The sequence below is a fragment of the Sapajus apella genome, unplaced genomic scaffold, assembly GCF_009761245.1.
Source record: "Sapajus apella isolate SASKATOON/1434 unplaced genomic scaffold, GSC_monkey_1.0 scaffold69, whole genome shotgun sequence".
Lineage (NCBI taxonomy): Eukaryota > Metazoa > Chordata > Mammalia > Primates > Cebidae > Sapajus > Sapajus apella.
In genome coordinates, this window is record NW_022437009.1 from 6,359,119 (window position 1) to 6,373,253 (window position 14,135).

The 14,135-nt window shown below is 36.7% G+C and overlaps 1 protein-coding gene across 1 annotated transcript in view; it reads left to right on the forward strand.

Moving 5' to 3' along the window:
- Positions 1-14,135, forward strand: part of RSBN1 (round spermatid basic protein 1) — a 47,814-nt gene that overhangs the window by 14,798 nt on the left and 18,881 nt on the right. The window contains exon 2 of the mRNA XM_032249708.1: positions 660-1,333. Within this exon, the coding sequence (XP_032105599.1) occupies positions 660-1,333 (674 nt within the window). The remainder of the gene's footprint in view (positions 1-659; positions 1,334-14,135) is intronic.

Sequence of the window (14,135 nt, forward strand, 5' to 3'; positions counted from 1 at the left end):
AGATGTGCAGAACGTGCCGGTTTGTTACATAGGTATACACATGTGATGGTGGTTTGTAGACTTTTGACATGTATCACTAAATTGCCCTTCAGAAAGTTGTACCAGTTTATACTTCCAGCAACAGTAGTTGAGAATGACCAGAAACCACAAACTTTGCCATCTTGATAGGAAAAAATGATATCTCATGGCTTAATTTGCCTTTGATTTGCCTATATGTATCATAGTAATTCATAGACCAACAGCAAAATATGCCCAGCTTAAATTTAAATTTTATGAAGGTTACTGAACAAAAGGATCTATGTTGTTATGATTTTGGAATTATCATATTTAGCTATCGTATGTTTCATACCATTGCTATATCATAATTTGTTTAACCATTTTCTTTTTTTTTTTTGGATGTGTGAATTATTTCTGATTTTTCTCTGTTGTCAGTAAAACTGCTTTGAAAAATGGATGCCTTCAATTCTTTTATTCTTTTCTTCAATCCAGAATATTATTATATTTTAAGATCTCTGTCTCATTCATTTTCTAAGCACGTAAGTTGTAGTAGCAAATTCAGAGAAATCGAGGTAGGATATTTAATGAGATCAAGTACCTTAAGAAGCTTGTATGTTGACACTAGTCCTACCAACTAACTTCTTTTTAATTATTGTGGCCAGAAACACCAGATGAAAATGGTAAAACCCAGAGAGCTGATGATTTTGTCGTGAAGAAAATAAAGAAGAAAAAGAAAAAGAAACACCGAGAAGACATGCGTGGAAGACGCCTTAAAATGTACAATAAGGAAGTACAAACCGTCTGTGCTGGGCTGACCCGCATCAGTAAAGAAATTCTCACCCAAGGACAAATAAATAGCACTTCAGGACTTAATAAGGAGTCCTTCAGGTATCTGAAAGATGAACAGCTGTGCCGATTAAATTTGGGCATGCAAGAATATCGGGTACCCCAGGGAGTACAAACACCTTTCATGACTCACCAGGAACATTCTATTCGTAGAAATTTCTTAAAAACAGGTACTAAATTTAGCAACTTTATTCATGAGGAACACCAGTCCAATGGTGGTGCTCTTGTCCTTCATGCTTACATGGATGAACTCTCATTTTTGTCTCCAATGGAGATGGAGAGATTTTCTGAGGAGTTTCTTGCTTTGACATTCAGTGAAAATGAGAAAAATGCTGCTTACTATGCTTTAGCAATAGTGCATGGAGCGGCTGCTTATCTCCCAGACTTCTTGGACTACTTTGCTTTTAATTTCCCCAACACTCCAGTGAAAATGGAAATTCTGGGCAAGAAAGATATTGAAACAACCACCATTTCAAATTTTCACACTCAGGTAAGGTAAAAATTATTGTTAAAAATTATTTAGTAAATACAGTTCTAAACAGAATTAACCTCATTCTGTTGCATAGCACATACCAGCACATTTGATAACAAGTTTATGGTAATAAAGGTGCTTCAATTGTTTGTCTGTTCCTGTAATTGAAAAGTCTTAATTACCAAGTTCTTTGGGTGGGGCTTCTCATTTGCTGGAAGGGTTGCTTTATACATGTTATGCATCATTACAAATCTTTATGGAAAACTAGCTTGAAAGCTTATCTGGTCTTTCACAAATCCGGTAATGTTAGTATGGAGGATGTGATTGAGATCTGGTGGTCTCAGGATAACTTCAGTTAAGATTTGCTTTTATATCATAATAAAACACATGAGGGCATGGGCCTGTTTATTTGCCAGGTTTTTGTAGTTTTTATGACTCTTTCAGTAACTTGTTGGCAGTCCATCCCAGAAATATACCCTATCAATGTGACTTAGAAGTGTCACTAGGAAGACCGCCAGAGGCTCTGCTCCTTCTGCCTAGGCGTTGTTGTAGGTAAAGACATTTTCTGAAGCCTTGCTTGGGCAGCTAGGCTTAAGTCAGCAGGGAAACGTCTCCTTCTTAACCAGTGGTTTTAACCAAACATTTTTTTCAGTGAAGTTATTTTAGGGCATTAAAAGTTAATAATCTGTCCTAGTTTTTTTCTTACTTGCTTTTCTCGTAAGAATTGAAGTTTGTGCAGTATATATTACGTATATCAGCTATAAGTTTGTGTAGTACATATTACAAATTCAACTTTAGTGGAGACTTACTTTTCTTTTTTCTTTTTTTGTTTTTACTTTTGTCTGGATCTGGATGAAGAGACTTTTACTTTTTAAACATTTATGATTATATGTGCTGTTTTTTCAGGCTGTCTGGTAATTTGCTGCTATTCTTTTCCCTTATGATTTTTTTTTTTTTTTAGGTAAATAGATTGTTGCCATAATAAGACTCTCAGCTGCCTGAATTATAGTGGTTTTAAGCCACTTAGATTTATTTGAAACCTCCTCTAACTTGAATCTTTTTAGTGAGTCTTATTGTCTTTGCCTCCAATGAGGGGAGTATCCAGTTTAGATTTATGAGCTTCAGAATTTCTCTAATTGAAGTTCTCTCTGCAGTAGAGAGAGCAGGAGCAGCCAATGTGGAGAGGTCGCAAGATGGGGCTGCCCAAGATGTTGGAACACCATGTGCAATAAAGGGCTTCGTCTTGGATTTTGGCATTGTTACCACAATCAGGTACCGAAGTGCTGACTTTTGTAGTAGATTTTCTTTTTTTTTTTTTTTTTTTAAGTTTTGCCCTTTGAAGGTCAGGGAATCTTGTTTTTATAAATATTGCAGAAGAGATTGAAACCATTTCTCCTAATATAGTTCATAATCTCCATAAGTTCCGTATTTAACAAGGAAGGATATTGCTGAGAGCAAAATTAACATGCTCTATCATTTTTTTTAGTTTAGAAAAATGCAGCAAATTTTCTCTTTTGATAGACCAACAAGCATTTCTGAGAAATAAGTCAGAAATTTTTGGGGAAAAAGCCCCAGTTTTGTAAGGGTGACTTTTAACATTCATATTAGTTAATAGTGGATCAAATTTGTATGTCAGCTGATAGTATCCAGTCTAAGTAGTCAACAAAAGAAAATATCTTGAAATATTCCCTGCTGATTTTTGTCTTCCAATTAATTTTTTTAAATGGAGCTGAAATTTAAATGACTGTACCAACAACTTACCTTGATATTTACTTCGAGATTAAAAAAAAAAACACTTTTGAAGAACATGTCAGATTATTATTAAATTAGATATTAAGCACTTCAACCACATAAGATTATTGAAGACTATGTGCTCTGGTGGTCATGGAACTTAATTTTATTTATGAATTTTCAGTCGTTAGAGTAAGAGTGTGGTGTGGATATAGGAGGTTGGATTAGCCTGCTAAACTTTAAGTTTGCTACTTTAGCAGATGTTGGAATGGAAGTTAACACAATAGTTCAAATTTATTTAGCACTTCATGGTTTATAGAAATGCTTTCACGTTCGTATCTGAATATTTGAAACAACCTAGTGGGTAGGTAGGTAAGCAATTTTATCTCTGTTTCCCATGGAAGAAACTGAGGCTAGGAGATGTTCATTGTTTGTTATCCAAGGTCATATAGGTAGTAAGTAGAAGAGTCCAGATGGAAACCCAGGCCACCTGAGCAGTGTTCACATCATTTTACCATGGAGAAGAGATTAGTGCTTTTAACACTGTGGTCAGTGAAATTATCGCTGTGTGAAACAGCATCCAAAAGGCTTTAGTTCTAATATTTTTAACAAATCTCTTTAGATCGTTGGGAATTAAACAAATACTTAGGGTAGTTTGGACTTATGTGAAGTCTTTTGACTTTTTGTGAAGTTCTGTTAAATGTATAAATAGGCCACGGTGGGAGGATCACGAGGTCAAGAGGTGGAGACCATCCTGGCCAACATGGTGAAACCCTGTCTCTTCTAAAAAATACAAAAATTAGCTGGACATGGTGGTGTGCACCTGTAGTCCCAGCTTCTTGGGAGGCTGAGGCAGGAGAATTGGTTGAACTCAGGAGGCGGAGATTGCAGCGAGCTGAGATTGCCCTTCTACATTCCAGCCTGGCACCTGGCGCCAGAGCAAGACTCTGTCTCAAAAAAAAAAAAAAAAAAACACCCTATAAATAAAGTCACGTAAATTTTTTATTGCCTTAGAGACATAGTTATTGGAAGTTATTTATAGTTTAAATATATAGCCATCATACTTATTTATGACTATATTTCAAGATAGCTTATTCAGCAAGCACTCACTGAGAACTTACCATGTACTGGCACTGTGTTCTTAAAAGGATTAATTGATGAGCTCAGTCTAGTAGGGGAGATGATTAAATTAACAATTATACAGAGTACTATTGGAGTACAGGTACACGTAGGGAAAACCCTATAATAGGGGGAATGCTGTCTGTGGTGTTACCTAATGCAGACTTGAGGTAATTCGAGAAGGCGTTTTAAGCCATGTGATGCTTGAGTACAATCTTGAAAGCATGTTAATACTTAACTTGGTAAGAACGTTTTAAGGCAATAATAGCTTATGCAAATACACAGAGGCATTTGAGCATGTTGCACTTAGAGGGAGCTACAAATAGGTTGACATGGCAAGAATATACACTGACTGTTAAGGGATGGGAGGAGTTGAGACCAGAGAAAGAGAGACATAATCAAGATTGTGAAGAGCCTTATATGATATGCTTTTAAAAAGGTAGTACTTTTTCCTAAAGGTAATTGGGAGTCATTGGTGAATTTTAATAGGGAAATGCTTGCTGTCAATTTATGTTTGCAAAAATTATATAATAGTGTGGAGGATGTGGAGGATGGGATGGGGGACAGGATATGAGATTGGAAGCAAGAATACCAGTTAGTTATGATAGTAACCAGATCGTAAATGCTCCATGTCCAAACTGGAGAGTAAAGAAAGAAATTTGAGAAATAATTAGAAGGTTGAGATTTAACTAGTCTTGGTAAGAGAGAGGTATATCTTCAGATGTGGTTTGGACAAATGAGTGGGTGGTGATGCTGGTCAAAGTCAGTGCAGGGTTGAAAAAGCTGGTTTCTAGGACTGGAGGCTGTGGATGAGTTCAGTTTGAGATATTTTGAGTTGAAGGTGCCTATGGGAATATACGGTTAGAAATAACTGTTAGGAGGTTGAGCATGGTGTCTCACGCCTGTAATCCCAGCAGTTTGGGAGGCCTAGGTGAACGGATTACTTGAGGTCAGGAGTTTAAGACTAGCCTAGTCAATGTGGTGGAACCCCATCTCTACTAAAAATTCAAAAATTAGCTGGACATGGTGGCGGGCGCCTGTAATCCCAGCTGCTTAGGAGGCTTGCTTGAACGCAGGAGGTGGAGGTTGCTGTGAGACGAGATCCCGCCACTGCACTCCAGCCTGGGCAACAGAGCAAGTCTCAAAAAAAAAAAAAAAAAAAAAACTGTTAGGACCTGAATATGTGGATCTAAGTTTAAGAGACGTGTTTAGGCTGGAGATACAGAAGTTGAATCCATTAATGCAGGAGATGCAGAGATGCAGAAAATGGACACAGCAATAGCGCTGGAAAAGAGATGAAACTAAGAGGGGAATCTTGTGATGCACCCACAAGTAAGTATGAAGAACATGGAAAGAGACCAAAAAAAAAGGCAGAAGGAAGATTAGAAGTTTTCTAGATTTTAAGAATGAAGTGTTTATTTCATCCATATGAAGGATCCAGTAAGTAAGGATGGGAGAGTGGTAGGTTTCTCAGTTAGGAATTGAATTGGAGACGTTATCAAGATCAGTGCTTTGTAAACAGTGGACATCTAAATACTCTTGGAAATTACGCCTTTTCTTTAGAACGTTGCTACTCAAAGTGTGCTCTGTGTATGAATTTGGCACCACCAGGGAACTTGCTAGGAATGTAGACGGGGCTCTTATCCAGATTTTCTGAATCAGAATCTGCATTTTTAAAAGGTTATTCATGTACACATTAAAGTTTAGAAGCTTTAGAACTCAGCTCCTCTAAGCAGGAGAAAGTAAAATGTAGGTTTTGTGCAAGAAAAATTAAAACTTGTTATTTTTATATTTTTAAATTATTGTGGTGGCTAAAGCTAGGATCCACATACAAGGTTTTCTTTTAACAGTCTGGAAAACTCAAACGTTCTAACACCAGAGCAGAAAAATTTATGATGTCCATTGAAACAGTAAGCTGATCCTTGTTTCAAAAACTTAACTCTCAGCAGTTGATACAGGATAACTTTATAAAGTTGAGTTTCCTTTTTTTCTTCCTCCCTTCCCTTCCTTCTTCCCCTCCTCCTCCCCCCCCCCCCCCCCCCCTTCCCTTTCCTCCTCCCCCCCCCCTCCCCCCCCCTTCCCCTGCCTTTCCCTTTCCCCTCCCCCTCCCTTTCCTCTTTCCCTCCCTTCCCTTCCTTTCTTCCTTTCCTTTCTTTGATGGAGTCTCACTCTGTGACTCAGGCTGAAGTGTGATCATGGCTCACTGATGCCTTGAACCCCTAGGCTCTAGTAGTCCTTTCTACTGTTTCTTACTCCACAGTGCCCCAGTACATACACTTTGAAAAGTGGTGGAACTCAACTTGTTCTTTGCTTTCATGTGGTATTTCCAATGCCTCAGCCTCCTGAGTAGAGTAGCTAGGACTGTGGGTGTGTACTACTACAGTTGGCTAATTTTTAAATTTTTTATAGAGCCAGAGTCTCACAGTGTTGTCCAGGCTAGTCATGAGCTCCTGGAGTCAAGGAATTCTCCTGCCTTGGCCTTGTAACATGTTTGGATTACAGGCATAAGCCACTAGCCCTGTCTATAGACTGCATTTTCTGGTTTTGCTGATGTTACTAGTAAATGGACCACCAAGCCTATATAGATAGGTCTCAAAATCTATACATAAATTGCAAATGCAAATAATAAACACTAAAAATATAGTGAAGTTAAAAGGGAATTGTTTTCAATATTACCATTTGAGACCTTTTAGCAACTAAGTAATTCAAGGATATACCGGAGAGGAGTGTGTGTTATGTGTTTGCTGGAGGGAGGGGAGATTGGCAAATCTGCATATTTTAAGTATCTTTTTCAAAAAATTTTCATATATAATTTTGAGGTTTCACTGAAAAAGCTTTTTAACTGTAGGTAGTTTTATTTCTTATGTTATTTTATTATTCTGTAAAATGATAATGTTCTGTAGCATCGGTGTGTACAATTTTAGTGTGTACGGTTTTAGAGAAAAACAAAAAAATATTATTCCCTCATTGTGTGTTGGGACAAGGCCTTATATGAGCTTGTTATATGCACTCTGATCTTGGACTAATTAATATTTTATAATAAATTGGTAATACTCATGAAGAGTAGAACTAGTAGAGTGGTATATAGCTTTGGAAATAACTGAGAAACTCTTAAGGCACTCTACATATTAGTGTGTGTTACATAAAAGGAGAAACATTTTAAGTAGAAGGTTTTATAAAATAAAATGGCATACATAAAAATGGTAGGCTTGATTCTTTTTTTTTACTCATTTTACTCATTTAGACCCAGTCACACTGTTTTTTCACTACATATTTTAAAGTAGGAATGACTTTCTGTTCACAAGTCACAAGGTTAGGAAGATTGCTGGCTAGCTTTTTCCTTTCTGTGTTTTCAAAAGTCAGCTCGAATAGGCTTCTTCCTGAAATGTGAATTCTGTGGAATAATAACCCCCCTCAACCCCCATACACAGGGCTTTCTACACGGTACATTTCTTGCTTGGTGTTCTCCTGATTTAGTAACAGATTTATAACTGTCCTTTGTAAAAGCCATATGTATTGGGGATACAATTAAGCTTACTTAATTCAGAAATTCATATAGGATAACTGTGAAGTTGAGTTTCTAATTTAAAGGACTACATATGTACTAAATGTGTTGTCCTTCCCTAAAAAAAAAAAAACACACATATTTATTGACAGCAGTATATATATTCAAAGATAATTGTTTAACATTTTACAGATATTATAAGTATATTAAATTTTTATGCAAAGCTAACTACTATTTTTTTAATAGACATATTTCTCTTTGATGCCACATCCTTCTCCCCTCCCCACTTTACCTTCTGATTTTACTAAAGGCTGTGCTTTTCCTGTTGACGTTATGTATCCTGCTTCCATGGCAGCTTTATTTTTTTCTGTTCTTTGGTCTCATACTTACCTGGGCCTCAGTATATAAACTCTGGAAAGTGGTAGAACTCAACTTGTTCTTTTCTTTCAGGTGCTATTTCCAGGCCAGAGTTGCCCAGACTTGCCAGATCCTAAGAATAATTTGGGGTTGGTAGTTCAAATATACATTAGACTCTCAGGTTCCTCTTCTAGAAATTCTGGTTCATGAGGTCTGGAGTGAGGCATGAGCTAAGTACCTTGACTGACTAGATTCCTATGATCAGGCAAGTTTAAGAAACACTGTTTTAAAACATATGCCATCTACCATAACTCTTGTTCCTTTCAATTGACCTGTAGATAGCATCTTTTTAGAATTTCAGAACATCATAAACTAAGAGATAATCTTACCTGATCTCTACAAAGTGCAAATTAAAAAAAAAAATCTTGTTTTTGTTGGTCATCACTAAGGACTTTGCCTCTTCATAATATTTTATAAGGCTTCCTGTTGGGTCGTCAACATTGCCTAGGAAGCCTGCTTCTTTGGTTAGCTTGCTTAGTATTTATTTTTAATAAATACTACTTAAACTTTATACATCTTTTCCTCATTCCTACTCTGTCTCCTCCTCAAAGGCTAATTTGTCTACTTGTATTATGAATCCCATTCCTTAGCCGGCTAGGTTTTTTAAAACCTGTCAAATATATATAAAATTTATCATTTTAACCATTTTAAAATGTATAATTTTGTGGCATTGGATATATTCACAATATCGTTCTACTATTACCACTACTATTTCCAGAACTTTACCCTCATACCAAAGAGAAACTCTGTACCCATTGGCTTAGGTTCTTTGATGTCAATTACCCATTCCTACCCCTCCAGCCTTTCCCTCCATCCCCACGTAAATAAAAGTATAACATATATTAAGTGAATTTCTGCTTCGTGTCTTTCCTTTTTTTTTTCTTAAACAACCTTTCCTTTCTCCCTAGAAGTACATTTTTATTCTGAATTTGTGGCTTGTCATGTCCTTGCATCTTTTACCATTTTGCTTCTTCCATATGAACATAAAAACAATATACATACCTTTGTGTTTTAAAACTATAGTGTAGTGTGTGTATCATTCTGCAGGTTATTTTTGTTCAACATTGTTTTTGAGGATGATTTTGATACATGTAACTCTACATTAATTTTAACCATTTAGTATTTTGTTGGGCGACTGTATCACTGTTATTGAATACCTTTTACTCTGCTCTCAGACAACAACAATCAACACAGAAAACTTCTTTGTCCAAATGTGAAAGATTTCTCCCCCACAACAAGCAAGCAATCAGTTCTGCAGCAGAAACCAGCTGGGTGTCATCCAGTTCAATTCCGACACTACCCACAGTCAATGTTGGATCCCAGATAGAGGCTCAGTTGCCAGGATTGACCCCTCCTTCCTACCAGTCCCAAGTCCAGGCCTCTGGAACTTCTGACCAACTGGCTTCAAGTTGGGTTTCCCATGATCCCCTCTTTGAGTTCAGTGGATTTGCTAGAGTAGCTCACAGAACTCAGGGAAATAACTTATATTTATCGGTTTTGTATGATGGATATGTTAAAGCATGCAAATACCCATATGAAGAGATTCATAGGGCATAGTCTGGAAGAATCTTGAGCACAGGAGCTTCTTTCCCCTTGGAGTTGAGGTGTGCCACCCTCCCAGCAACTGTATGAGTTCCTGTTCATCTTCCTATCTGCTTTCACATATTCAGCCATTCAGATGCTCTCTGAACCTCTTGGGTTTTTATGAAGGCTACATTCATTACGTAGGCTTGACTGATGAAGCCAGTGGCCATTGGTGGTCAGCTTGACTTAGCACCCCTCCCTGGAGGTTGGGAGTAGGGCTGAATGTCCCAACCCTCTAATTGTAGCTTTGTTTTTCAGATGACCAGCCCCACCCTAAAGCTGTTAGTCAATATTAGCATACAAAAATACAGCTCTTGGTAGATAACAAGGAGTTTAGGAGCCCTACTTCAGGAAATAGGGATGAAGACCAGATATATATTGTACAATATCACAATCACTATTTCTCCTGTTCTTGGACATTGAGTTTGTTTACCGTTTTATAATATTATTGTGTTACAGTAAGCATTTGTGTAAATGTTTTTTTTTGGGCGGGGGTAGGAACAGGGTATAGGGTCTAGCTCTGTTTCCCAGGTCGAAGTCAAACTCCTGGCCAAGGGATCTTCCTACCTCAATAGGTCTTTTTATCCACACACGTATCCTGGGATTTCTGTTTGTCCTTTATCCTGTCTGGCATTCCATGACTCTTGCCTGAATTCAGCAACTCAATTCTTACATCTGAAAATTTTTCTTTAATATTTGATTGATAGAGTTTAATTATGGAATTCTAGATTGAAGGCCATTTTTCTTAGATTTATAAAGGCATTGCTTTAGTGCCTTTAAACTTAGAGTGTTGCTGGTGAAAAATCCAGTGCCTGATCTTTTTTGTGTTTTGCTTTTTTCTCTCTGGAAGCTTTCAGAATCTCTACTACAGACTGAGTACCAAGGATAATGTGCCTTTAGATAGATCATTTTTCTTTAAAAGAAATTACTATGAATTTCAGACACACAGTGAGATATAAAAAATAATAACAATCACTCATTCCTACTACCTGCTCAAGAAATAAAACATCATCAATACAGTTGAACCCTACCCCTACCACCCTTTTTTTATGTGGAAATCTATCCTTTAGGGAAATTTTTCTTATACTATTTGTTAATTTTCTTTCTCAGTTTTCATTTTGTTTTTCTGAAACTTTTATTAATTGTATGTTAGGCCTCCCAGTTGAACCTCCAATTTTCTTTTCTTTCCTTTCCTATTATATTTTTCTTTGTCTTTTTTCCTGCTTTCTAGGGGTAGATTTAACTATCTTAATGTTGATTAATGTCCGTTGTAATGTTTTCAATTTGAGAACTTGTTCTCTGTTCTTTTTTTAATAACCTCCTAATATTGTTTCATGGATACAATATCCTTTTTCATCTCTCTGATATTAATTGTACTTGTTTTTATTTATTATTATTATTTTTTGAGACAGAGTCTCACTCTGTCACCCAGGCTGGAGTGCAGTGGCATGATCTCGGCTCACTGCAACCTCCACCTCCCTGGTTCAAGCAGTTCCTCTGCATCGGCCTCCTGAGTAGCTGGGATTACAGGTGCGTGCCACCATAACTGGCTAATTTTTTTTTGCTTTTTTAGTAGAGACGGGGTTTCACCATGTTGGTCGGGCTGGTCTTGAACTCCTGACCTTGTGATCTGTCCGCCTTGGCCTCCCAAAGTGCTGGGATTATAGGCGTGAGCCACTGCGCCGGGCCTGTACTTGTTTTTAAATTTTCTTTTATGCTCTAAGTTGTTTTGTTTAAGTTCTTTTTGTTTTTGTTTTAGTCTTCTGTTTATGTTACATGTTTTCATCAAACAGATCGTGATCTGTTCATGTTTAAACAGGAGTCATTATAAAACTGATTCCTAACTCTGTGAACACATGGGTGGGACTTATCAGTTGAAGACTGGGTAGGGAATGTGGTCACATTGTGAGAAAAGCTCTAAATATTAGTGTTTACAGATATTTTTTCTGGGGCTTTTAATTTCTACAGCTAAAAATCTACAACATTTTTGTCGGGGGTAGAGTAGTAGCTTATACCACGTGTCTGCTAGAATTCTTGGAAGGGATTAGGTGATTGCATTGTTAAATAACTGGGATTTTACTTAATTCCCTACTTTCAGTATACTGGTTCTGTCCCATACTTGTGCCTTGTATACTTGTGTCTGTAGTCATTTGGTTCACTTTCACCACAAACTGGGTGAGGAAAAAGGAGTATGTAATAGTGAAGGATCTCACTGACTCAAGCAGATTTTACACCTGTGTTTTTTGTTTTTAGTTTCATGCTTTGTTCCTCACCTTCTGTAAAACTTACCCGGAGTTCTCAGTTTGTAAATTTCCCTGTACATTTTTCACCTTCCAAAAACATTTTGTATTTGCAGCTTGTATCTGTAGTTTTTACTTCTATTTTCTTTGACTTTCTGGGATTTATAGCTTTGCTTTTTTATTCTCACTTGAGTGGGATTTTGATAAGGAATAGAAAAACGTCATGCATTCAAACTACCATGTTCAAACAGCAGTGTTCTTTACCATTTCATCTTTACCAGATTCTTCCTATTAGTATTGAAACATGATAACACAAAAGAGGACTTAAATGGAAATATACATTAATATGTTCCAGAGGAAGAAGAATCAACATCAGAATGACAATTTTCCCTAAATTATAAATTGAACACAATCCTAAGAAAATATAAATAGTTGGTTTTTTTTTATGATAATCAAGCAGATATTGAAGTTTATATGCAAAACTAAGTAGGCAAGAACAGCCAGAAAATAAAAAGTAATGATGGAAGAGTGCCTTACCAGGTACCAATATATTCTAAAGATTTAATTAAATCAGTATATTTAATTTATGAGCTCTGTTCAGTTATTTTTTGAGACAGAGTCTCACTTTAGATAGATCATTTTTATGTGATCTCTTATTATCTAAAATTTAGAAATAGGCTACAGGCAGTCACCACCACGCCCAGCTAATTTTTTTGTATTTTTTTTTAAGTAGAGATAGGGTTTCACCATGTTGTTCAGGCTGGTCTTGAACTCCTGGGCTCAAGTGATCTGCCTGCCTTGGCCTCCCAAAGTGCTGGGATTACAGGTGTGTTCCACTGCACCTGTTTTAAACAATGGTTTAAAACAACAGTTCTGAAGGCTCTGAGGGAAAAAAACCAAGTTTTTGCCTCTTTTAGCTTCTTGTGTCTTATATTTCCTAGCTTGTGGCTCCTTCTTCCATCTTCAAAGTATATTACCCCAGGCTATGCTTCTGTCATCACATCACCTTCTCATCAAATCTCCCTCTGCCTTAGTCTTACAAAGACTCCTGTTATTACATTTAAGCCCACCTGGATAATCCAGGATACTCTCCCCATCTCTGGATCCTTAATTTATTCACATCTGCAGAGTCTCTTTCACTATAAGGCAACATTCACAGGTTCTAGGGATTAGGTTCTGGGGGTTAGGTTCTTTGGAAGCCATTTTTCAATCTATCATATTCTTCTAGCTCATCATGTCCAAAACACTGAAACCTGGTGCTCCCCCAGAAGAGAAAGTAGTTTCTCCATCAGGTTCCAAAGTACAGAACTTGGCAGTCATCTTTGATACTTCTTTCTCTTATCTGTCATATCCAATTTTTGTCCACATCTTGATGATTTTGTCTCCTGTATAATTTTCAGATCTTTTTTCCTTTTAAAAATAAGTCCCTGTTTAAAATCAAGCTATTAGTTTAGCCTATCATTTTTTATTTGGCATATTATAGAATACTCCTAACTGACCTCCTTACTTTTTGTGACCCTCTGAGAAAACTAAACAAACAAAAACCAAAGGCAAATTGGGTAACTTTCCTTCTCTTCAGATCCTTTAGTGGCTTTCCAAAGTCCATGATGTGAATCTAGGCGCTCCATAATTCAGCCACAGCTGATTTTTCCAGTCTCATCTTTATTTTTCTCTTCTGCTTTCTGTGTTTATTATCATTAGCTTTCTTTTAGACCTTAGAAAGGGCAATGCTTAAGAGATTTTGTTTCCCTCTGAACTTTTTCTTCAGATTTGAGCTCAATGTTACTTCAAGGAACACTTTTTCCCTCGGATCAAGATCCCATGTTCTTTTTCATAGTGTCATATACCTTACATTCTGAAGATGTCACAGTTTATAATTAAATATTTATTTAGATTAATGTCTGCCTCTCTCTACTAGACTTTAAGTTTCAATTGGCCAGGAATAGGTCTGGTTTGCTATACTTGTGTTGAGGACGGTGGCATAAAATATATGGTCATGTGCTATATAATGACATTTTGGTTAATGACAGACCACATATGTAATGCTGATTTCATAAGATTATAATGGAGCTGAAAATTTCCTATCACTTACTATATTTACTATACCTTTTATCATTATTTTAGAGTATACTTCTACTTCTTTAAAAAAAAAGTTAACTGTAAAACAGCCTCAGATTGGTCTTCTAGGAGATATTACAGAAGAAGGCTTTGTTATCATAGCATG